General features: G+C 38.9%; 1 protein-coding gene across 1 annotated transcript; it reads left to right on the top strand.

Annotated features, from left to right (window-relative positions):
• Positions 1 to 3335: 3335 nt before the first annotated feature.
• Positions 3336 to 23306, top strand: LOC149836282 (putative protein S-acyltransferase 12). Its single transcript, XM_090009108.1, has 7 exons — positions 3336 to 3638; positions 5029 to 5278; positions 15411 to 15502; positions 22025 to 22151; positions 22236 to 22321; positions 22394 to 22459; positions 23073 to 23306. The coding sequence occupies exons 1-7, from the start codon at positions 3450 to 3452 to the stop codon at positions 23187 to 23189; spliced, it is 927 nt and encodes a 308-aa protein (XP_089865234.1). The 5' UTR covers positions 3336 to 3449; the 3' UTR covers positions 23190 to 23306.
• The last annotated feature ends 1928 nt before the right edge of the window (positions 23307 to 25234 follow it).

Below are 25234 nucleotides of genomic sequence, written 5' to 3'. Positions count from 1 at the left end.
TTACTCAATCTAACGTCATAGATGTATTCAATACAGATCGATCCTTGAATTATATTTTTTTTTATGAAAAAAAAAACATGTTTTTATGAGTCAAAAAAAGTTGATTCATTTATAGCCGTCAATGTTTGGATTACAGGTTGAATTCTAGCAATGGTTCTCACTGAACATGTAGATCACTTGTACGATGTTTGATATGACAAAAAAAAAAGTTTGTTAAATCAATCGTAACAAACTTTTGTTATATATATATATATATATATATATATATATATATATATATATATAGGGTACTCCTGGAGCTAGAGATGGCAGTGGACCAGGGAAAACCGAGATGACAATAGACCCATCCCCGCCTTGCCCCGCTCCATCCCCAATCCTTCTAATGGATGACAATAGACCGAGGGAAAATGAGGCCCTGCCCAACCTCGCCCCCATTTGGACAGGGGATAGAGGACATGAAACAGATATGAAGGCGGGGGTGGAGGTTAAAATCCATCCCCATGCTGGGATGGAGGTTTGGATTTTGAGATGGGGTGGGGGTGGAGACCTTGTCCCGGGCCCTGGTTCATTGCCTTCCCTACCTGTGGCACCTCCTCTCACTTAATGGAAGTTTTAGATTTTCAATTTCTTGAACTTTTTTGAACCCTTCAGATATGATCTATAACCATTATTTATTAGAAAATCAGTTTTGATTCATGTGATTATAGCATACATTTAAGTTTTTTAAGACCATGGCTCATAATATATCAAATTTGCATGACTTAAAAATTCATATTTTATGTCTAAAAAACATGATCAAAAGCATTATTCCTATCAAATAAAGTATGTTTGAGTACATCCATAAGGTCTTATTGAGAAGACGCAACCTACAACTATGGTTTTTGTAACATTTCTCTCTCTCTCTCTCTCTCTCTCTCTCTCTCTCTCTATATATATATATATATATATATATATATATATATATATATATAGAGAGAGAGAGAGAGAGAGAGAGAGAGAGAGAGAGAGATGATGATCAACAAAGTTCTTTATGTAATGATCAAGTTTTTCATCGAATGGACTTTACGTATCAAAATTTTGTTGTTCATTTAGTGACATGTTTTGGATTATGGATTTTCGGAATTCATATGCATTTTTTAATGCATTAAAAATCAACAGCCTCCACTGCTTTGTATTGTAAAGTTTTAAAAGCATTGTAAGCCATTGATTTTTCACACTTTGAAAAACATGTCTAGATGCTGTAAAGCCTTTGTGCAAAGCATATTTCTCACTAAATAAATTATAAAGAACAAACATGTAAGGTCAAGTAAGCGAAACACTCAAAAATTGGAGAAGGGAAGTTGTCCTATCGTCATTGGTTATAGATTTTGGATATTCCTTTGGTTGGACAGTCCCCTTTCTTGTAATGATGTGTAGTTGCACAATCCATACGAGTGCAGCTACCAGCGGAGCCTCGCTCAATGTTTTTTCCTGCAAAAAATGATAAAAACAATATCAAAATCGTGAAAAAAGATTTAGTGACAGTTTTCAACCATAGCTAAAAAACAATTTTTAATGTCAGGCACATTCCCTAGGGGTGTTAGCGACACTTTTGATCATTGATAAAGCTCAAAATAACGCAAAAATACACTTTTTTAGCATTTTTGCACATCTATCATGGGCGATGATGGATGACCACCATCGTTCCACTATAGCTGCACACCTAAGGGTTGCACAATTATGGATTTCTCTCTCTCTCTCTCTCTCTCTCTCTCTCTCTATATATATATATATATATATATATATATATATATATTAAATGTGATGTGATGTGATGTGATGTGATGCTAAATGAAATATTTTATTGTCTGAATCAAATCCTTCAAGAACTTATTCTTATAAAAATAAGTATATAGATCACATCTGTATGATCAGAATTTATAAAAAACATAGAAAATCTGATAAAATGTTTCATTTATCACTATGTCATGGATCCTGTATCATATATATATATATATATATATATATATAATGACACCTTGTAGTGATACACACTTTTTATTGTATGGATCTAGCAACCAAATCACTGATGCGTTTAACATGGTTTATTTAGTATGTTAAAAGGCTTTGTCATGTTTAAATCAACCAAATCACTAAAAGATTCACTTTGTGACGCTGAAAAATCAGCATCTCACAATTCATAAAAATAAGTCCACTTTAACACATGAAAATATAAGTACATAGAATATGCTTAAACATCATCCAAAAGTTAGATCTACCTAAATCAAGTGTGTACCACCCATAAATAAATTATGGTTGTATAGTACCACACCATAGAAGCACCATACACACTCACATAGCACTAGAATATGAAAACTAGAGTGTGAATTAGGCAATTCTGATACTTTTTTTCTCAAATCTAACCATGAATATCGTTGGATCATGCTTTTTCAATTAAAAAGCATGATTTTTTTGATGCATAAATATTTAAAAAAAAATCTAAGTTGTTGATTTTAAAGTCTTAAAAAAACTCTATGCGCACTCCCACGTCTAAGGAAAGCACCTGAATGACTTCCAATAGAGGGACCATCTTGGAAAATAAGGGAGGTTGCTCAAGGACTATATTTGATCTTGTTAGAAATACTAAGGATTATATCAGAAATTAAAAAAAAAAGGTCCAGTGACGTGAAATTTCATGTAGAAGTTGGGCCTGCATCAGGAAAAACCTTCAATTTATAAGGAGATTTTCCCATGCCGACAAAACCTACATACCTACGTTTGTCGACATTGCTTCAAGCTCACGAGTAACGCGCCCAGCCCGTTTATCAAAATAGCCCTGATTGAAGTTGGCTCGAACCCAGACCGGGTAGAGTTTGCTAGGAGCACCGACCGAGCCTCCGACGCATTGTTTTTTTTTTTTCCATATTTACACCCCCCAGGATCACAGACTTAGTCGCGTTGGCTCTGCCTGTCGTACTTACGATCACTGTCTAGCAACGTAAAATCTCAATGGGTTTCCATGGAGTGTGCTCAAGAGGTTATGTCACAATGATTCGTGAAGTCGATGTTGCCGGATTTAAATTTGGATTCGACTAGAAAGTTCTAAAAAACAACAGGATGACACGAAATTTTTATTTTTTAATCAATAAAAACTATTTTAAATTAAAAAATAACCCTTTATTAAAATATTTTTTAATAATATTAAAATAGTACAGTACGTACCGTGTCCGACTGTCGCTCAGGGCACGCAGCCAAATTACGTGCCCTGTTACGTGGCGCTGGGGTTCGTGTCCGAACGCCGTCACGCAATTCTCATGTCTTATTTCCTTCAGTAGGAAGAGGAAAGGAGCGGACTTTCTCTCACCGTGTCCGCTCCGATCCGTCTGGCCGCCGCCCGAGTCGGCCGCGCTGGCGTCGGACGTCTGGAAGAGGCTGTTCCGCAGGACGAAGGTGGAAGGAGGCGGGCGGCGATGGCGTGGAACCTCTTCAGGTTCTGCTCGGGGCTGCGCTTGCTCGGCTACCTCATGATCCTCCTCGTCGTGGCCATCGTCGCCGTGTCCTACTACGCCGTCGTCGTCGTCACCTGCGGCTCACTGCTGCGACACGGTGGTGCCAGGGCCGTTCTCTCCATCGTCATCATCGTCGTCTTCCATTTGTTGGTAATTCTCCCCCTCCCTCCTCCCATTTGCCTTGTCCTTCTCTTCTTTCTTTTATTGAATGATAATCACCAAAGTTTATCTTCTTTCAATGGTACACAAGAGAATAATTGGGTACCCATGAATGAGACCCCAAAACGCATTGGATTGAGAGAATTAGAAGAATTCGAGGACCCAAAAGATTGGTTTTGCTGAGAGAGAGAGAGAGAGAGAGGACCCAAAAGATTCGTTTTGCTGTAACCTTTTTCTTTATGGGTCTTGGGATGTCTTCGTGAGAGTGTTGTATGTAGGTATGAATTGGTAGATTTGGGATCGAATGGAGACCCAAATTTCCTTGATGGGTACTTTTTTGGTTATTTACTCTGGTTGGTTCTTTCTGTTGATTCTGCAAATTCGAACTTGTAACACGGATGACATGAGAGTCCAGTCACTCTATATTAGGCAAGGAAACAATGCGAAAAATAGTTCGTGAATATCTCGAGTCTTATAAGCTAAGATTATTTTCTTAACATTCAATGAGCATCCTGTAGTTCATAGAAATTAGGGGCAATGTAATTCCTCCATAGGGAGCAACCAATCCAACTTTACTACAAAATCAAAGCAAACAAAAAAATAATACAACAGTGTATTTATTCATGCCTGAACTTGACAGAAATTTCTTAGGGTTGGTGTAAGAGAGTGATTGGAATTGGTTATTTTGATTATTGATAAGGAGAAAAAACTAAGTAAAACATGATGATATAAGCAAACTGCAAGGTGGTTATGGATTAAATGGGAGAGAGTTAGCCGGTTTCATGACTCTTGTATGTAGCGTGGGTACTGGAACAACAGTCTAATACAGCACAAGTTGGTCAAAACACATCCCTCTTACTGGAATTCAAACAATGATTAGTTATGATCGTCTCAGAATCACTAATAGTGAAAATTGATGGCCAAAATGTTTTGGGTGCATTTGTCAAGTGCCTAAACCTGCCCTTGTTAAAATTGATCGAACCTGCATATTTGGTATGTTGTGGTTGGAAAAGTTTGTCTCTATCTAAGTTACGATAGTATTGTGGATGCAATGCAACGTTCGAGAACAAATCATAAGTCATAACCTCAACATTCAAGTGGCAGAATATTCAACAAGACGAGATGTGTATATTGTTTGTTAGATAGGAATGTGCTGGATATGACATTGATACAACTTGTAGCCTCAACAAGTTGCGGCAAAACATCCAGCCTTGCAGGCTAAGATTAGCCCTTTTATTCCCTTCTAATTCTATTATTCTAAAATAGCTGAACATTCCTATCATGGTGCTTCAAATTGCTTGTAGCAATATTTAGGTTTGTGTTATTTTTGCTCTTAATCCTGTAATTTTTTTATTAACATGATGGAAACTGTATGGTGCAGCTTTTCTTGTTGTTATGGAGCTATTTTAAGGTAGTTTTTACAGATCCTGGTTCTGTCCCTCAAGATTGGCAGCCTTTAGCGGAGGAAAATCCTGAGGTTGCAAGTTCGACAGCCTCTTCAGAGTATCCAGACCAAGAAATCAGGTCTTCTGCATGGTCACCATCCAGTGAGATGGCTCAAAGACATGGATTGGGCTATTGCAATCACTGCCAGAATATCAAGCCACCTCGCTGTCATCATTGCTCTGTTTGTATGCCATTACACTCTCATTGCTTCATATATCTCTCCTTGATGTTCTACTATTAATCCACTTGTGATTCATCAATATATACATTTGCTGAATTTGATATCTTGAGACAGGAACATAGTTTAAACCAGGGTTACAGGAAGCGCCATAGCATATGGGGAAGTGTGCTTCACCGAAGCACATTTCAGAAGCATGAAACATGGCGCTTCTGCAATGGGCGGGAAAGCACAAAAAAAATTGGGAATACCCAATTTAGGAGAAGTGCGCTTCCCTCTCGCTTCTCCTTATTTTTTCATTTTTTTGTTTTTGTTTTTTTTTAAATTTTCTTACTTTTTTCTCTTTTTTCACTTCCCCCTCGCTTTCTAGGTCACTTCCGATTCGCTTCCTAGGTCGCTTCCGAGACGATTCTTGGTTCGCTTCTAAGTCCTCTCCCGCTTCCCGCTTCCTGAAATTTTGGAAGTGCCTCGCTTCCCGAATCGCTTGCCGGTCTCGTTTCCCAAACTGACAACTTTGGTTTAAACACTGTCCAAATTGGACTTCTTGTGTTTAATGGAGCATTTTTTATTGTGTCTTTAGGTGCTCTGTGATGTTGGGACACCAGAAGATAGAGAACATTTAAAAACTAACAGGAAGAATGGCAGTGTACATATAGTGAAAGAACTAGCAATAAAAAAGTATTCCTTGAAAATATTGATTGCAAATAAGATGTATTTTATAACTGAAATTTTGTATAGTATCATTGAAAAGTTCCACTCGTGATGAGTTATGAAACATAGGGTTGCAAACGGTTCGGATTCAGGACGGGGCTTTTGCAAATTTTGGTTGTTCCGGATCTGACTCCCCTATGTATTTCTGATCCGAAATCCGAACGGTTTGCATCCCTAATGAAATAGACCTGAAATTTAATAGATCCATCACAGTGGAATAAAACAAGGTGTATATTGAATAAATCTCCCGACATAACGAAATGCAATTATTTTCATTACCTTTTCAAGTTGCAAATAACGATTACCCTCCTATACTGATGCAGAGCAGGTTCGGAACGTCCCAGACGTCACAGACCCAACAACAGTATGAAGACGATCCGGGTCCCAACCAGGTCCCAGATTGGACCCGAGACCCGGATCCACCAGCAACTATAAAAACCCTCTCCTAGGGTTGCATGCAGCAGCCTTGAAGTTTCAGAATACGTCATTTACTATTGCCTTCCTACAGTTTTTTTCTTTATTTTTTATTTCTTCTCTGTCACGTCAGTTTTGCAACAGTCTCAGTTTTGCAGCAGTCTTTATTGCTTGTTTATTTCTTTATCCCTTTTCAGTCATTCTGTTAAATCTCTGTTAAGCACTATTTCCTTTCTATGTTATATTGAATTGTTATTGAAATAAAGCCAACCACGGTTCCACCAATGGTGGTTTTCTTGTTAGCATTCGCAACATACTGCACGACTGCAGCAGTCGTGAATCTTATCTCTGCAGCACCAACGTGCATCGTTACCAGCAACCTTCATTGCGTCACGTGCAATCCGATCTCCTCATTGCATCACGTCGGCACCTATTAACGTGGGCTGTGTGCTGACCGAGTAGCATCAACATCAGCCCCATTAGTGTCTCAGCATCGACCCCTTTCACTGTATCGAAAGTGCGTCAACACCAGTACCCATTACGTGAAACCGAGCCTTTCTTCGCTTCACGTTGTTTCTGCGTTATTATATGTTGCACGACTGTGCATTGAAAGGAGCAGCCAACGACAGCCTGTTAACGAGACAGCACTGATTCCTTCACTGCACCAACGCCCCTCACATCGATACTCATCAAAGCTAAGGTTGTGGTTTTCTCGCTGCATCAAAATGGTATCAGAGCCCAACCCCTCTTCTTTGGTCAACGGCATGTCGCAAGAAGTGAGGGACGATCCTACGAGCGGGAAGACGCGAGAGGAGACCGACAACGAAGATCCGATGATACGGGACAAAAATCCAGGAAGATCTGCTACGCCTAGACAAGGATGTAGCCGGACTGTCAAAACGTATGGATGGACTTGAAGATCGGCTCATGGTCCTCGAGCCATCGGGGAAGACGCACGCAATGTCCATGCTGAAAACGAGTGGTGGATTGGGCGTCAATGCTGTTGGCCTCCCGAGTGCGATGGCGATCGAACCAGTCCAACAAAACGTCCGACAAGCTGTCGTGCAACCGAATGACATTGAGGCGGGCCTGCACAGGGATGTCGGTTGCACGACCATCCAGCAGATGGTGTCATATCCATCATGGTTTCTTGATGCATTCAATTATGCCATTGCAACAAATATGGATGTCTTAAATTTGCGTATTGGTGGACCTGATTACTTAGACCTTCCATTTGTCGAAACGGTTTGGGAGTTGACTGCAAATAATACTATTATGGTTTCGGCAATTGGGAATGACGGGCCTCTTTACAGAACATTGAACTTTCCAACAATAATTCATCTTTTGAAGCCGTTTGGGGTTGCTTTTGGGAACAAGATCCTGAACGGGGATTTCTCTATGGACGGTGAGCAGAGCCACTATGCATCCGGGGCAGATATAGTGAAGTTTCCATGAGGTGGTTCAGTTTTTGGTAAGCAAGATTGTATCATTGGTATTTTAGCCACACCCCTAAGACCACGTACTGGAGGGACATAAATTCAGCTTGTGCTTCCATGGGGTTCAATAGCATATGGTATAGATGGTCAGCTTCAAAACCAATCTACAAGCTTTGATTTGGAGACGTCCAGGAATATCGATACATGTTGCCTATCTTCAATGTGTCTGATTTATATGTTTACTGAGGAGACAACAAGTCGTCAGAGCTGACTTGTTCCCAACCAGGGGAGAATGATGCAGAGCAGGTCCGGAACGTCACAGACCCAACAGCAGTATGAAGACGATCCGGGTCCCAGACTGGACCCGAGACCCGGATCCACCAGCAATTATAAAAACCCTCTCCTAGGGTTGCGTGCAACAGCCTTGAAGTTTCAGAATGTCATTTACTATTGCCTTCCTGCAGTTTTTTTGTTTATTTTTTATTTCTTCTCTGTCACGTCAGTTTTGTAGCAGTCTTTATTGCTTGTTTATTTCTTTATCCCTTTTCAGTCATTCTGTTTAATCTCTGTTAGGCATTGTTTCCTTTTCATGTTATATTGAACTATTATTGAAATAAAGCCAACCACGGTTCAACCAACGGTGGTTTTCTTGTTAGCATTCGCAGCATACTGCACGACTGCAGCAGTCGTGAATCTCATCTCTACAACAGCAACGTGCATCGTTACCAGCAACCTTCGTTGCGTCACATGCAATATGATCTCCTCACTACATCACGTCAGCACCCATTAATGTGGGTTGTGTGCTGACCGAGTAGCATCAACGTCAGCCCCATTAGTGTCTCAGCATCGACCCCTTTTGCTGCACCGAAAGTGCGTCAACACCGGTACCCATTATGTGAAACCGCGCCTTTCTTTGCTTCACGTTGTTTCTGCATTATTATATGTTGCATGACTGTTCATTGAAAGGAGCAGCCAACGACAACCTGTTAACGAGACAACATCGATTCCTTCACTGCACCAACGCCTCACGTCGGTACTCATCAAAGCTAAGGTTGCGGTTCTCTCGCTGCATACACTCTTAGAAACTTGGGACTTAGTGAAACTGTAGTCCATTTTTTTCTCAGCTGGAAGACCAGAGCTTGAATGTTGACAGATAAAATATTTTCTTAATGTTGGAACCTTGACGTTCATTGTCTTGTTTTTAGTTTCGTTCACCAATTTTGGAATTTGAAGACTTTGCAAGCTAGTGCAATCTCTCTTTCAAAGAATTTGTTGATCTTTTGTGCTATGTGGGTGTGATGATACAGTCAATGTAGTTTAGTTATTTCATGTTAATTGGACATTCTACAAGACATAAATGCCAATTGTGTTTCCCACAACAACTCTTTATGATATTGTATTCTTAGCAGTGTCATGTCCCCTCTGTGAGTCCTTTTATCCTGTAGAACTTGTAGAAAATGAACACAAGAACAAAGAGAGAATAGAAGGAGAAGGAGATGGAAGTAGAAGAGAGTTAAGAGGAAAAAGAATGAGTGGGAGTTGCCCTATCATGCCCTCTTTTCTTTTATAATCTTTTACTATTTGAGGTACAAAGTGGACAAAAAAGCGCCTTCTTAATAGACCTTAAAAGTCTGTGTATACACCAGAGTTATCGGAAGCGCCTAGGCATATGGGGAAGCACGCTTCCCTGAAGCGTGTTTCAGAAGCGCGAAACATCGTGCTTCCGAAACATATAAGGAAGTGTTTTCCTTTTTTGGGAAGCGCGTTTCCTTTTTATGGGAAGCGTGCTTCCCTTTTATAGGAAACACACTTCTCTTTTATGGGAAGCGCGCTTCCCCCACACTTACTGTTGGATCCTGGTATGGATCCAATGTGGCCAAATGAGTCTCACACGGAATCCAATGATCCACTTAGTGGGCCATTGAGATATGTACCACCAGGATCATGGTGGGGTCCATTACACATTGGATTCTCCACATGTTTGGGAATCTAATGGAACAATTAAGCTGGATAACGGCTACCTAGGGGAGGTTAAATTCTTCAGCCCCTGCCTCTGCAGAGTACTACTGAAGAGGTTTAAGGATCTCCTCTGATGCAGACCGTTAATCAACTTCACAATCATCTTCTCTTCACCTCGAGTCCTCTATACGCACACCCTGATCCTAAAACCTACAGTGGTATCAGAGCCAAGTTTCCGGTGTGCACATAAACTTATCCTTGATCACTAGGAGATCAAATCAACGCCCTGGCACACCGCTGCCTTTGGGTACGGGTGGCCCATCCTTGGACCCACCTCGTATTGATCACCAATGAGCCCAACAGAAGGGGGAGGTTGTGGCTTGGGACATCATCTTCGCCGGGGGCAGTGTAGTAGCCATGGCCCACCGCTGGACCGGTCATCAGCCGGACGGAACAAGAGGGGTACACCACTTGATCCGGCATCAGTGCATGCCTATCCGGCATTGGCGGTGCCCAGTAGGCCGGAGGCACCGCTACCACCGGTGGAGAGACCTATGGTTGGGGCTGCGGTGGCTCGTACCAGTTCTTCTCCTGGACTCTTATTCTCCGATGGAGGACATACCACCAGCGGCGGCCTCCCTAGTAGAAAATCCTGACGTTGATGGGAGGCCCAGGATTAGGGCTTCTTCTTGCATATTCCCCCCTCAAGCTCGACCCCTGGCCGCTTCGGCATAACCAAGTGGACCGGCACAGCCGCACAAACCACCAATCCTCCGACTCTGGACGTTGTGAAAGAAAACTCTCCGCCCTCGCTCGCAACGAAGGAAAAAAAATCGGGCAATCTGTCTGCAGAGAGCAGGAACAACAGAAAAAAAGAGACTAAGAAGGGGTCTTCGTCGGAGTGGGTGCTGCTTGCATTGCTGAAAGGAGGTCGTTGCAGGAGGTGGCCCACGGAGTAGTCGGTGTTGCTGCTGAGAGGTAGCCGTTCTGCTACCGTCATTGTTGGAAGGAGGCATCAGAGTTGGTCGGGTAAGCCTGAAAGGGTGCCAGACGCTGTCTATTGAGCTTTGAAGTGTGCGACGGTGGTTCACCAAAGGTTAGCCCACTCGACGTCTTCTTCTTCTCCTAGCTGCTGAAACCCCACCAAGGTCCGATCAACTACTGCCAGAGAGGTGGTGTTGCCTCCCCATGCCGTCAGAGGAGCACCAGGATGGTCAAATCCTCCGTCGAGAGATGGTGGCCCTGGAAGGTTGCGCCGAAGGCGGTGCAGTTGCCGCCCCCTTTTGAGCGAGTTCTGTTCTTTTACGGGAGTAAGTAAAAAAAAAAAGAGAGAGACAGAGGGAGGGGAGAATCACCCATCGGAGCATCGACCGACCTCTTCAGCGGAGACCAAGGGAACAAGCCATTATCGGGAAGGTCTCGTGGCGGAACCAGGCGAAGCCTAGAGACATCATCTCCTACTGGGGAAAGAAACTCCTGGATGACGAGTGAGATGTCGGAATCCGACTCGCACTACAAGTAGATGAGGCCGGAAGAGGCTGAGGATCAACAGGCTGCCGGACACCATTCGTCGGAGGTCAGATGCTTTCAACGGCAAGGAGGAGATAAAAACACTGAAGCAGATACGAGAGAGCAACACAATCCTTCAGAATCGCTCAAGGTGAAGAAGGACCTGGCTGATCGACAACAGTCGGAGGGCGGCGACGTTGTCAGAGGGTGGGAAGATCCCCCAGTACCGGAGGCCGACGGTTGTCGGAATCCATGGCAGTGGCTGTTATGGAGTCGGACGCCTCTCTACTGCTGGTGTAAGAGGTAGCGTGAATCCAAACCAAATCTTCCCGTTAGAGTGGGTGTAGAGGCGGAATATCGATGGCTGCGCTCGATCGAGCGGGCTACTTTTTGGCTACAGAGGAAGCCCAAATTAGCAGAAGACCGGATCGTGGGCGCAGGTGCGGCCCAGGCCCTCGTTCGGGCGCTTCAGACGGGGACGACCGCGATGAAGGAGAACACAATGTGCATGATGCTTCGGGTCTTCTACCAGGACGACGTCGAGGCGACGACAGTCGCCCCCGTCTTCCATATTTACCTCCTCTGCGTTTTTCCCTTTCTTAAAAGGGGAAAAACGGTTCAGTTCTTCCCTAACCCACCTGTTTCTGGTTGGGGCTCAACCACATCAACGGGCTTAGGCAAAAGACAAATCCCGACGGATTGGGCTGCAGCGTCCGTCAGCCGGCAAAATTTCTGGGCTGGATCGTCGAGCGTGGTGGATAATGCGGTGAGAGGCGGCGGCCGAAAGGTGATGCAAAGGGTGGAGGAGAAACTGAAAGGTGTCTCCAAGGGAGGAGGAGTTGCATCTACCTTAACAGCGAGGCGACTTCGGGGAGGGATCGCAGTGGGGCTTCGACCGGCTAACTGCTAGGAGGTGGTGGCCCCAGATGGTTGCGCCAAAGGCGGTGCAGTTGCCGCATCTCCTGGCGAGGTTTTATCTCCACCGAACTCTCGCCAGAAATCTCGGCCGCATTGCCGACCGCAGAAAAACCTGCAAAAGAGAAGAAAAAAAATGAAAATAAAAGGGTTAGGGTTTCTCGAAAACTCGAGGACCCTTTATCTCATTTTTTTTTATCAATTTTCACATTTAGTCCGTATTTTTATGTGATATTACATTTTGGTACCTTTATTATTTTTAGAATAGAAGCTTCAGTTTTTTAAATTTTCAAAAAACAAGACTGTCTCGTGGTTAATACCCGAGACAAAGACATGTTTTCTGAAATTACAAAAGGCCACCTGAAGTTTTCTGTTTAACTCGGAGATATTATGCTTTTAATGTTCTGTTTTTTTTTTGTAGAACTCTTTCTAACTTTTCTGATTGTGCAGAAAAGTGCTTTTGGTTAGCGGAATACCTCCTAGAGCGTCATACTGACAGGTTTGGATCCAGTTGGTACATGTATTTTCGTAAAAGACCTTGTTGGATCCGGTAAAACTTTTGGATCCAGAAGTTCTTTAAGTTATTGCATTGTTTATGCTTAATATTATGTTTATGTTTTGGTTCGTGTTAATATCTGGATCTAGTATGGTTTGATCCAATTTTCTTTTATATAGATCAAGTTTAATTGTAATATTTGTTGTTTGGGTCAATATTGGACTCTGATCTATTTGATCTTATATCTAGTTCAAGATTGGATCTGATCGGTATTAGATCTGATGTTTGGATCTAGTAAGGTAACATAGACCCAGTTAGATCCAATAAAGCAATATTGAATGGATCTGGATAGTTTAAATTTTTTTAGTATATATCCAGTTGAATTAGTTTTGGATCTAGACTTTGTTATTGGATCTTGTTGAACTTGAACAAATCTAGTGTTTGTTTCAGATATTCGGATATGAGATATGGATCTAGATTTGATTCATATTTTGAATCCAGTTAAGTATATATAGAATATGGATCTTGATTTGATTCAAGATTTATGATTGGATCTGGTTGAGTGTTATGCCAGGATACAGATTATGGATCTAGTTTTATCCAGTTTTGTGATGGATCCGAATAAGCATATATGGGCTATGGATCCAGAATTGGTCCACAGACAAATCTAAATATATACATATATTATATGGATCTAGATTTGATCCATGTTGAATTTGGATAGTATCAGGGAGATATTTGGATCTAATAATGATATATATTTTGTATGGATCCAAGGTTTACACGGTCAGATCCAGATAAGTAGAATACTGGATGTGTAATATGGATCCATTGATATTTAAAATATATGGTTTCGAATATGAATTTGGTTTATGGTCAAATCCTGTAAGATCCATGGTTTTATTTAAGCTTGTATAAAGATCTATTTTAATATGAATCGTGTTGGACTTGATAGATAACATCTGAAGTCGGATTTGGATATGGAATCCTTCAAATGCAATAAAATTGGATATATATATATATATATATGTGGATCCGGTAATGGATTTGAACTTAAATATTCAAACTTGCGGTTTGATTAAAGCCTGGTAATTGGCTTATCATATTTGGCATATCCAAATGCTATACTGGATCTGGTGCATATCTAAATTGGATTTGGGTATAGGATTTATGACTTACTTTATGATGAAAAAACAACCTAGTTTGCGAATAACCTCATGATAGGGATATATCATGAAGGAGAAATCCAATTAGTGTATGTAAAACCACATGATATCATGGCTTAATACAAATATTGCTTAAATGCAATGCATTGAAAAAGTGAGAGCGGAATTATAATTTTACACATGCATGTGAAGATATTTATGTGTATATAATGCTAAATGACAATGCTCCCTATGGTATGTTTGTATAAATGCATGAAGAGATATTTTTGTTTTCATGCATAAAATGCTAAATGGTGTTGGATAACTATTGAATCCGGTTATACTGATTTAAAATGATCAGGTAGTGATCAATATGTGATAATGCACATGAAAAGTGGGAGTATTTGCTATGTTTGGCAAATCATGAATTTATGATTTTCATGGTACTCCACTAGTGTGCATACCTATGGTACAGTCATGGAAGAGCCAAAGAACCCCATGACTATGTGAGACCCACATGATTTTTTCAATTGTAATAATGTAAAAATATGATTTTTTCAATTGTGAAATGTTGGTATGTTGCATTTCTTTTATTTATATTTGTATATATTTTTAAAGGAATTTTTTAAATTAAAAAAATTGAGGATTACGCTTTACTCCTCGAGGCTTACGCCTCGCTTCAGTTTTTGAATGCAATAACAAAAAAAAGAGAATGGAAGGAGGAGAAGGAGATTGAAGTAGAAGAGAGTTAAGATGAAAAAGAATGAGAGAGGTAGTTGCACTATCGTGCCCTCTCCTTTTATAATCTTTTACTATTTGATTTACAAAGTGGACAAAAAAGAGCCTTCTTAATAGGCCTCTATTCTATGTCACATGGGTGCGAGTGTGGGGGTGCAGCACTTTCAAAAAACTTGGTGCGGGGGTGCAGCAAAAAAAAAAAAATATATATATATATATAGTCCAAAAGTTGGACATAAATGACCCTGGGTGTGTTGACCGCACCGAGGGTCAGGTTGACCGCACCGGGTGCCGCACCCGCATGCGCACCCGCGTCGACTTTGGTGCGGCACCCAGTTGGCCGAGTCCTTGTGACATGGCCTCTATTACAAGTCTATGTATAGACGAAAAAAGTCAAAAACTTGGTCAGCTATTTAGGACATTAGTAAGATCCTCATTCAACATGTATTTTCACATCCCACTCTATAGACCTGGGGTTTTTCTTCTAGTATTTTGACTGAACAAGTTTATTAATTCTCTGGATTCCATAGTCTAATTGTTGTAGTCCACAAGCACTTTTTGTTTGTAAAATACTTAAGACATTGTTTGACATACGATATCACCTCCTTTGCAAACTGTTATGCTTTCCAGTTCCAGCTTTGGAGAAGTTGCTTTGCGACCAATTCTTGGCTCTTTGTGAATTTTCATTGTGAGAAGATGTTATAAGAATCCACTTCCATTATAAAGCTGCTTAATATCCAGCTTTATTTAAAACAAATATTAAATAGTAGTAGTTTGTTTTGGAAAACATTCAATTTCACATTGTTGTGGTTGAAGGTCAAAGATGTGTACTGAAGATGGATCACCATTGTGTATGGGTTGTCAACTGTGTTGGTGCACGAAACTACAAATTCTTTCTTCTTTTCCTGGTAATCAACTAAGTTTGGTTTATATTTCACTTTTAATTGCTTAGATACCTGTGGAGAAATGTTGAGATTGTTATTAATCATTTGTTCATTTGTGAAGTTGCATAATACATAATTTTTATTTTGTAGAATAATCTTGCACGAGGGGATTCTGCATAGCTTCTCTTTCAATGGCTTCTATTAAATGAACATGTTAATGGATATGGCAGTAGTTCGTTGTTTTATGTAGTTAGAAGTGACTGAATAAGTTGTAGAAGGTGGATATTACTACAACCATGACCAATCAATAAAGGACCACTTAGGGTTCCCTTTTTTGGCCAAATTTGTGAAAAAAATGATTATTTAAATGTAAAATATTTTTTCCTGTTTGTGTAAACAATGGTTACTACAATCATGTGGTAGATCATGGTCTGCCAGGTTGTTAGTTTGTGGGCTGCTAGGTTCTTGAAGACCCTACCTTGCTAGGGTATCATTTTATGTACTTGTATGTGTGTCCCTCTGTCAAGGTAACTTGATGGTTAACTTCGTTTTTAGTATAGCTAACTTCATATCATTAAGGCACTTGCAGATTTACTAAACTGCTGGATATTTCTTATAATAGGCAATCTCTGTCACATAGGTGCAGGTGAATGGTTCCCAAATCCATACACGTTGTAATGTGTCTGATTGTAATCCGGTGGGTGAGTCTGCCTAACCCCAGCTAGCCAATAAAAAAAAATGTCACATAGGTGTGGGTGCGGCTACAGCTGCAAAGAATGTGATGCGACAATTTAAAAAAACTATCTATATATATATATATATATATATATATATATGGTACTGTTTACTCTGTGTATAATCTAGTTGAAAAAACATAGCTGCAAGTTGTATCCACTCAATCTGACCTCATACATGTGTTTTCGTAAAAGACCTTGTTGGATCCGGTAAAACTTTTGGATCCAGAAGTTCTTTAAGTTATTGCATTGTTTATGCTTAATATTATGTTTATGTTTTGGTTCGTGTTAATATCTGGATCTAGTATGGTTTGATCCAATTTTCTTTTATATAGATCAAGTTTAATTGTAATATTTGTTGTTTGGGTCAATATTGGACTCTGATCTATTTGATCTTATATCTAGTTCAAGATTGGATCTGATCGGTATTAGATCTGATGTTTGGATCTAGTAAGGTAACATAGACCCAGTTAGATCCAATAAAGCAATATTGAATGGATCTGGATAGTTTAAATTTTTTTAGTATATATCCAGTTGAATTAGTTTTGGATCTAGACTTTGTTATTGGATCTTGTTGAACTTGAACAAATCTAGTGTTTGTTTCAGATATTCGGATATGAGATATGGATCTAGATTTGATTCATATTTTGAATCCAGTTAAGTATATATAGAATATGGATCTTGATTTGATTCAAGATTTATGATTGGATCTGGTTGAGTGTTATGCCAGGATACAGATTATGGATCTAGTTTTATCCAGTTTTGTGATGGATCCGAATAAGCATATATGGGCTATGGATCCAGAATTGGTCCACAGACAAATCTAAATATATACATATATTATATGGATCTAGATTTGATCCATGTTGAATTTGGATAGTATCAGGGAGATATTTGGATCTAATAATGATATATATTTTGTATGGATCCAAGGTTTACACGGTCAGATCCAGATAAGTAGAATACTGGATGTGTAATATGGATCCATTGATATTTAAAATATATGGTTTCGAATATGAATTTGGTTTATGGTCAAATCCTGTAAGATCCATGGTTTTATTTAAGCTTGTATAAAGATCTATTTTAATATGAATCGTGTTGGACTTGATAGATAACATCTGAAGTCGGATTTGGATATGGAATCCTTCAAATGCAATAAAATTGGATATATATATATATATATATGTGGATCCGGTAATGGATTTGAACTTAAATATTCAAACTTGCGGTTTGATTAAAGCCTGGTAATTGGCTTATCATATTTGGCATATCCAAATGCTATACTGGATCTGGTGCATATCTAAATTGGATTTGGGTATAGGATTTATGACTTACTTTATGATGAAAAAACAACCTAGTTTGCGAATAACCTCATGATAGGGATATATCATGAAGGAGAAATCCAATTAGTGTATGTAAAACCACATGATATCATGGCTTAATACAAATATTGCTTAAATGCAATGCATTGAAAAAGTGAGAGCGGAATTATAATTTTACACATGCATGTGAAGATATTTATGTGTATATAATGCTAAATGACAATGCTCCCTATGGTATGTTTGTATAAATGCATGAAGAGATATTTTTGTTTTCATGCATAAAATGCTAAATGGTGTTGGATAACTATTGAATCCGGTTATACTGATTTAAAATGATCAGGTAGTGATCAATATGTGATAATGCACATGAAAAGTGGGAGTATTTGCTATGTTTGGCAAATCATGAATTTATGATTTTCATGGTACTCCACTAGTGTGCATACCTATGGTACAGTCATGGAAGAGCCAAAGAACCCCATGACTATGTGAGACCCACATGATTTTTTCAATTGTAATAATGTAAAAATATGATTTTTTCAATTGTGAAATGTTGGTATGTTGCATTTCTTTTATTTATATTTGTATATATTTTTAAAGGAATTTTTTAAATTAAAAAAATTGAGGATTACGCTTTACTCCTCGAGGCTTACGCCTCGCTTCAGTTTTTGAATGCAATAACAAAAAAAAGAGAATGGAAGGAGGAGAAGGAGATTGAAGTAGAAGAGAGTTAAGATGAAAAAGAATGAGAGAGGTAGTTGCACTATCGTGCCCTCTCCTTTTATAATCTTTTACTATTTGATTTACAAAGTGGACAAAAAAGAGCCTTCTTAATAGGCCTCTATTCTATGTCACATGGGTGCGAGTGTGGGGGTGCAGCACTTTCAAAAAACTTGGTGCGGGGGTGCAGCAAAAAAAAAAAAATATATATATATATATAGTCCAAAAGTTGGACATAAATGACCCTGGGTGTGTTGACCGCACCGAGGGTCAGGTTGACCGCACCGGGTGCCGCACCCGCATGCGCACCCGCGTCGACTTTGGTGCGGCACCCAGTTGGCCGAGTCCTTGTGACATGGCCTCTATTACAAGTCTATGTATAGACGAAAAAAGTCAAAAACTTGGTCAGCTATTTAGGACATTAGTAAGATCCTCATTCAACATGTATTTTCACATCCCACTCTATAGACCTGGGGTTTTTCTTCTAGTATTTTGACTGAACAAGTTTATTAATTCTCTGGATTCCATAGTCTAATTGTTGTAGTCCACAAGCACTTTTTGTTTGTAAAATACTTAAGACATTGTTTGACATACGATATCACCTCCTTTGCAAACTGTTATGCTTTCCAGTTCCAGCTTTGGAGAAGTTGCTTTGCGACCAATTCTTGGCTCTTTGTGAATTTTCATTGTGAGAAGATGTTATAAGAATCCACTTCCATTATAAAGCTGCTTAATATCCAGCTTTATTTAAAACAAATATTAAATAGTAGTAGTTTGTTTTGGAAAACATTCAATTTCACATTGTTGTGGTTGAAGGTCAAAGATGTGTACTGAAGATGGATCACCATTGTGTATGGGTTGTCAACTGTGTTGGTGCACGAAACTACAAATTCTTTCTTCTTTTCCTGGTAATCAACTAAGTTTGGTTTATATTTCACTTTTAATTGCTTAGATACCTGTGGAGAAATGTTGAGATTGTTATTAATCATTTGTTCATTTGTGAAGTTGCATAATACATAATTTTTATTTTGTAGAATAATCTTGCACGAGGGGATTCTGCATAGCTTCTCTTTCAATGGCTTCTATTAAATGAACATGTTAATGGATATGGCAGTAGTTCGTTGTTTTATGTAGTTAGAAGTGACTGAATAAGTTGTAGAAGGTGGATATTACTACAACCATGACCAATCAATAAAGGACCACTTAGGGTTCCCTTTTTTGGCCAAATTTGTGAAAAAAATGATTATTTAAATGTAAAATATTTTTTCCTGTTTGTGTAAACAATGGTTACTACAATCATGTGGTAGATCATGGTCTGCCAGGTTGTTAGTTTGTGGGCTGCTAGGTTCTTGAAGACCCTACCTTGCTAGGGTATCATTTTATGTACTTGTATGTGTGTCCCTCTGTCAAGGTAACTTGATGGTTAACTTCGTTTTTAGTATAGCTAACTTCATATCATTAAGGCACTTGCAGATTTACTAAACTGCTGGATATTTCTTATAATAGGCAATCTCTGTCACATAGGTGCAGGTGAATGGTTCCCAAATCCATACACGTTGTAATGTGTCTGATTGTAATCCGGTGGGTGAGTCTGCCTAACCCCAGCTAGCCAATAAAAAAAAATGTCACATAGGTGTGGGTGCGGCTACAGCTGCAAAGAATGTGATGCGACAATTTAAAAAAACTATCTATATATATATATATATATATATATATATGGTACTGTTTACTCTGTGTATAATCTAGTTGAAAAAACATAGCTGCAAGTTGTATCCACTCAATCTGACCTCATAGATGTGTTAAGCATGGTTTGTTTGCTAGGGATCACAATATGGATCCTTTTTTTCTATGTAAAAATATGATTTTATGAGCCATGAATTGGTACATTGTGGGTCATTGATTTTTAAAGCCCTTGAAAAAGCCAACTTACATGTTGCAAAAACATGAGCTAAGACTCGTTTTCTACTGAACAAACTATATAGATCACATTTATAAGGTTAAGTTTACAAAAAAAGTGGAAAATGTGAAAAAGTGTTTTCTATTAGATTGCATGTACAAATGACTTATACACATTATACACATACACTTTCGCACAATTATAAGTTTTTTTAGATTTTTAACTTTGTTTTTTAAATTTGAACAACTTTGGACTTAGTCAATGTTGATCTCGGGTGTGGGGTTAACCACTCCCTCACTTGTTGACTCGCACCCAGGTGTGTCGGGTGACGCTGTAATGAAGTATGCGGAAATATAGAGAATGCAAAAATGCATTCAAAATCACCAACAATGGAGGAATATCAAAAGAGAGCAATACACAAGTCCACTATGGGACAACACAAACACAAGCTTTATAAAAAGCACAACTAAAATAAAAAAGACTTTTATTGAAAGAGTGAGCATAAAATGCTTAAGGAATACAATGGGGTCTCACCCCTATTTATACAAAATGAGAGGGCTGAAAAAGGAGCCAAAATGGGGGCTCCCAAAGAGTCGTTGGGAGCCCCCAACGACTCTATTGTGGGGGTCCCTTTTGGCGTGAATCCAAAAACAAAAAATAAAAGAAATAAAAAAAGAAAAAAGAAAAGAAAAATAAAAAGGAAGAAAAACATTGTTTAATAAACAATGTGAAAAGACTATAATACCCCCTATCGGGTATTATAGTCTTATACATATAATTTAACAGACGCACCCGCACCCAGCAGTGTCGACATGGGTGCTTCAATAGTACAGAGGCACCCATGTTACATAGTGTCTATAAACACCTTTTGTCTGGTTTCCCTTTGAAATTTTTGTAAACCAAAACTAGTACATTTTTGAAGAATAGGCAATACATATATATATATATATATATATATATATATATATATATGTGTGTGTGTGTGTGTGTGTGTGTGTGTGTCAGATGTATTTGGTTGCAATATTTGGGTTTAAGGTTAGATATCAATGTAGGTACTAGAGTTCATGGTCCTATGGACTCGTTCAAGACTTGACTGAGTCCTCTACTGATTCGGGTGGCCTAAATGAGTCATTCATTGTGTACACTGTTCTCTACTTTGGGCTGTGACCCAGGATCCGTATCATGGAATTCCCATTAACTGAGGTCTGTTTCATTAAAAAGATCATAGCCTTCTATTAAGGGGTCTTTGGGTATTTGGCCGACTGCCGCTGCAGGCTACAACAAGGTGACTATTTTTAACGGCTCAGTCAGCTTGATGAAATCCTCAATGTGAAGTGCTTAAAGAATCTCTGAAACTTGATATACTTAGTAGATGCTTGGTGTAGGTGGCTGTGTCAAAACAGTTTAGGCTGGAGACCTGAGTCAGTCACAAGTTTACACCTAGAGCCCACCATTTCATGGTCACAGTTCTTGAGATCGATGCCCATTCCTTTGTAAGGTTGCTTCAGTAAAGTGAGTTAAATTTGAAAGAATATTAAATTGGGTTTATATAATGAAGATGTCTTGGGCTATATTTGGATAAAAGAATAAAATGATGAATAAAGAACTCAATGTCCGTTGTAAGTTTAATGATGGCCTTTGATTTTGTCAATATAATTTTCCTCTCTTTCCAGTGAAAACAATAATACATGGAATGCTAGTCTTTATTAACATTCACTTGTACAACTGGTTTATTGTTGAGATCTTGTTTCATATGCATTTGTTTGAATAATCTTTCCAAATTTATTGCTTGAAGTTACTGCTGATGAGGATACAGTGTTACGTGCTCTATTGTCAATCTCCTTATTGGTACTTGCAAATGTGTATTTTCTTACAGCTGTATACATTTCTGGAGACCACATTGGACACGCTGGTACTTCTACCCCAGTTCATCAGGTTCTTTGGGGAGGTTAAAGATCATTCCGACTCTCCTGGCAACCTTGCTGTCATCTTCCTTACTTTTGGTAAGCTTCTTACCTAGATACCTTGAATTTCAAGGTTGCTGTAATTGCTACTGCTTTGAACCATTGTTCTCTCTCTTTGTGCAGTAATTAATTTAGCATTTGCCCTCAGCCTTCTTGGTTTTGTGATCTTGCATTCATCTCTTTTGTTAAGCAATACTACAACTATTGAGGTAAATCTTGCTTTATATTTTTTGTTTATTCCTCCCTGGTTTGTTTCTGTATTAATAACAGACCCTTTATAGGTTTATGAGAAAAGAGCGGCGATCAGATGGAAATATGACCTGGGCAAGAAGAAGAATGTGGAACAGGTAATAGAACTTTCAAACCTCCTTTACATTTCTGTCGATTAAGGGTCAGAATGAGATAAGAATCCATTACTTCCAGGTAGGTAGACAACCGCCACTATGGCCAAATTCATGTTCAGAATGGCTGAGCTACAGAGTATGTGGGTAATGCTACTTGGCCACAATGTAGATCAAGGGATGCTGTTATCTTACCTTAGCTTTCTTTAACCAACTGACTTTCATAAAACATCCTTTTATTTATATTCGGACTAAGATTCTGCTGCAGAATACTTCCAAGATATGTATTGGTTAGTCATTCTGGACATTTATCCATGAATTGGATTTTCAGGCATCATCCATCTTGCTCCAAATCATGAGAGGAAGCATATGGGTTGGTTCAGATCAATATGGAATTATTACCCCCACGCTCATTCCATTTTTTCTCCTTGTTTGATGATAGTGGGAACTATTCAAATAATCTGTGCAGCTTCAACTTCTCACGGTCAATGTAATTTAGAAAAGAGAATAGATAGAATCAAATTTTGATTTATCCAGGCACTTGGGATCCTATGGATAACATTGTCTCTGCTTCTGTTTTTTATGTTGGTGTCATTTAATTTTTGGATTGCTCTTGCAGGTGTTTGGCATGAAAAGAGCATATTGGCTTCTGCCACTTTACTCACAGGAAGATTTTGAAAATGTACCTGCACTTCAAGGTCTAGATTTTCCAATCCGGTCAGATACAGAAGTTTGAGCTGTGTCGGTTGCGAACTGATTGCTTGTGTGTCGTTTGTTTGTATTTTTGGGTTTGTTCTTGCAGATCTCAATGATAATAATTCCGACAAATGCAAATTATTGATTTCCAAGCTTCCGAATGGTTCTTATATGTGGTTTCCAACTGCAGTGATCCCTCTGTAGTTGGATAAAAACACTCACCACACGAAGTATTCATTTATCAAAGCCTCAGACCACTCCTTTCGATCCCTTGGGACTTTGCAGTTTATAGATCAGCTCTAATAAAAAGGAATATCAATTTCTTTTCCCATGTCTGGCTTCTTCAATTCTTACCCGAGTATTCTCATTCGCCCTCTATCAGTATCATGTCAGTCTAACATATCTTTGTCAAATTTTCCACTGCTCCAGATGGGGAGAGCCCCAATGTAGATGCTATCCCAATAAGGCTTTACTGTGTGTATATATATATATATATATATATATATATATATATATATATATATATATATATATATATATATTGGTGGTACTGTACCACCATAACAGTGGTACACACTTGATTGCCATAGATCTAAGCTCCAAAAGCATAATCTAATCTTTGGATGATGTTTAGTATGTTTTATTTACTATTTTCAGATGTTAAAGTTGACACAAATAGGATGTTTTATACCACCCTTATTTTCATGAATTGTGAGCCGTTGATTTTTCACCGTCTTAAAAATGAATCTTATGGTGTATGACATGACAAAACCTTTTAACATACTAAGTAAACCATGCAAGACACATCTGTACGGTTAGATTTACCATTTGGTGGTTATAACCACGCAAACATGAGTGCATACCACCAAGGTATCATGGTACAGTATATATCTATATCTATATATATACACACTGACTTGGTTTCTTAGTACTGAATTCTGTGTTCATGCAAGTCGTAGTTTCCCTCTAAAGACTCTTGAGCACTATTTATGGGAGTGGATAAATTTGTATTTGGGGAAGAGTTATAGATCATGTTATGAGCGTTCTAGGAATACTTGTATTTCACAGGAAGGACCTTGTAGGACCCTTATGGTTGAAACCAACAGTGTTGTGGTGGAGCAGCTTGAAATATGGAACAAGTTTGGAGGATATGACTTGTAAGGCAACCTCTGGTGACTCAAACCAAGATTGGAAGCTACTACTCTGTGGCACACATCCGGGAACAGAACCATAGTGATCTTCTGGGTTTCTTTTCTTGAGAGTCAGATTTTTCTCTGCTTCTTGCAGTCAGTCTTAGTGGCGTATCTGGAGTGACTGCTGCACCTCTGATAACAAAAAACCCTAGTGCATCTTGTGTAGGGATGTAAAAGGTTAGAATTTGGATTGGATGTGGTCGATACCAAATCTGATTAATCGGATGTTTCCTAAACGGATTCGGACTTGGATGGTGAAAACCTCATACAAGATCCGCTTTTTTACATGTAATCAGATTCGGATATCCATCAAATATGCATATCTGTCGGGTTCGGCAGCAAAAAAAACCAAAAACATATCTGCACCCGATTACAATCAGATATGGTTTCGATCTGACTAAAACCTTGTTGAATTCTGACAGATATCGGATAAAATCCGATCCATTGACATCCCTAATGTTGTGTGCAGAAAACAGCAACCACCACGGTGAGGATGCCACAACAGCAAATTCAAATAATATCCACCGATTTTTGCAAGTGGTAGTCTAACCGATTATAAGTAGAATCTTTATTTTCTACATCTTGGATTCAAAGTTGGGAACAGCTTTGCGGAATTTGATTATGATAAAAGTGTAATCTAATTAAACAAAGAAGCTTTTTGAGATGGAAATCTGCATAAAGTGCAAAAACGTAAAACAATTTCTAGTTTCTTTAAATTTGCAGTTTTCTTCACAAGATCATTGTTAGGACACTAGTAACGTTTTATGAGAGCCATATTAATTGCTTGTAAGTAATAGTAGATAATAGAGTATAAAAAAAATGTATTCTTTTAAAGGTGACACCGTTTGTGGTCACTATCCTCCCATTATAATTTGTCCAAATTGTGAATATA

This window comes from Nuphar pumila, chromosome 6 (assembly GCF_984573655.1).
Source record: "Nuphar pumila chromosome 6, dmNupPumi1.hap1.1, whole genome shotgun sequence".
Taxonomy (NCBI): domain Eukaryota; kingdom Viridiplantae; phylum Streptophyta; class Magnoliopsida; order Nymphaeales; family Nymphaeaceae; genus Nuphar; species Nuphar pumila.
The sequence above is the reverse complement of the archived record's forward strand: the minus strand, read 5'-3'. Positions and strand labels throughout refer to the sequence as shown.

Coding starts and splice junctions, on each gene's coding strand:
- LOC149836282 (XM_090009108.1), top strand. CDS start 3,450: ATGGCGTGGAACCTCTTCAGGTTCTGCTCGGGGCTGCGCTTGCTCGGC. Junction 22,322..22,393: donor GCAATACTACAACTATTGAG/GTAAATCTTGCT, acceptor GACCCTTTATAG/GTTTATGAGAAAAGAGCGGC. Junction 22,460..23,072: donor AGAAGAAGAATGTGGAACAG/GTAATAGAACTT, acceptor TTGCTCTTGCAG/GTGTTTGGCATGAAAAGAGC.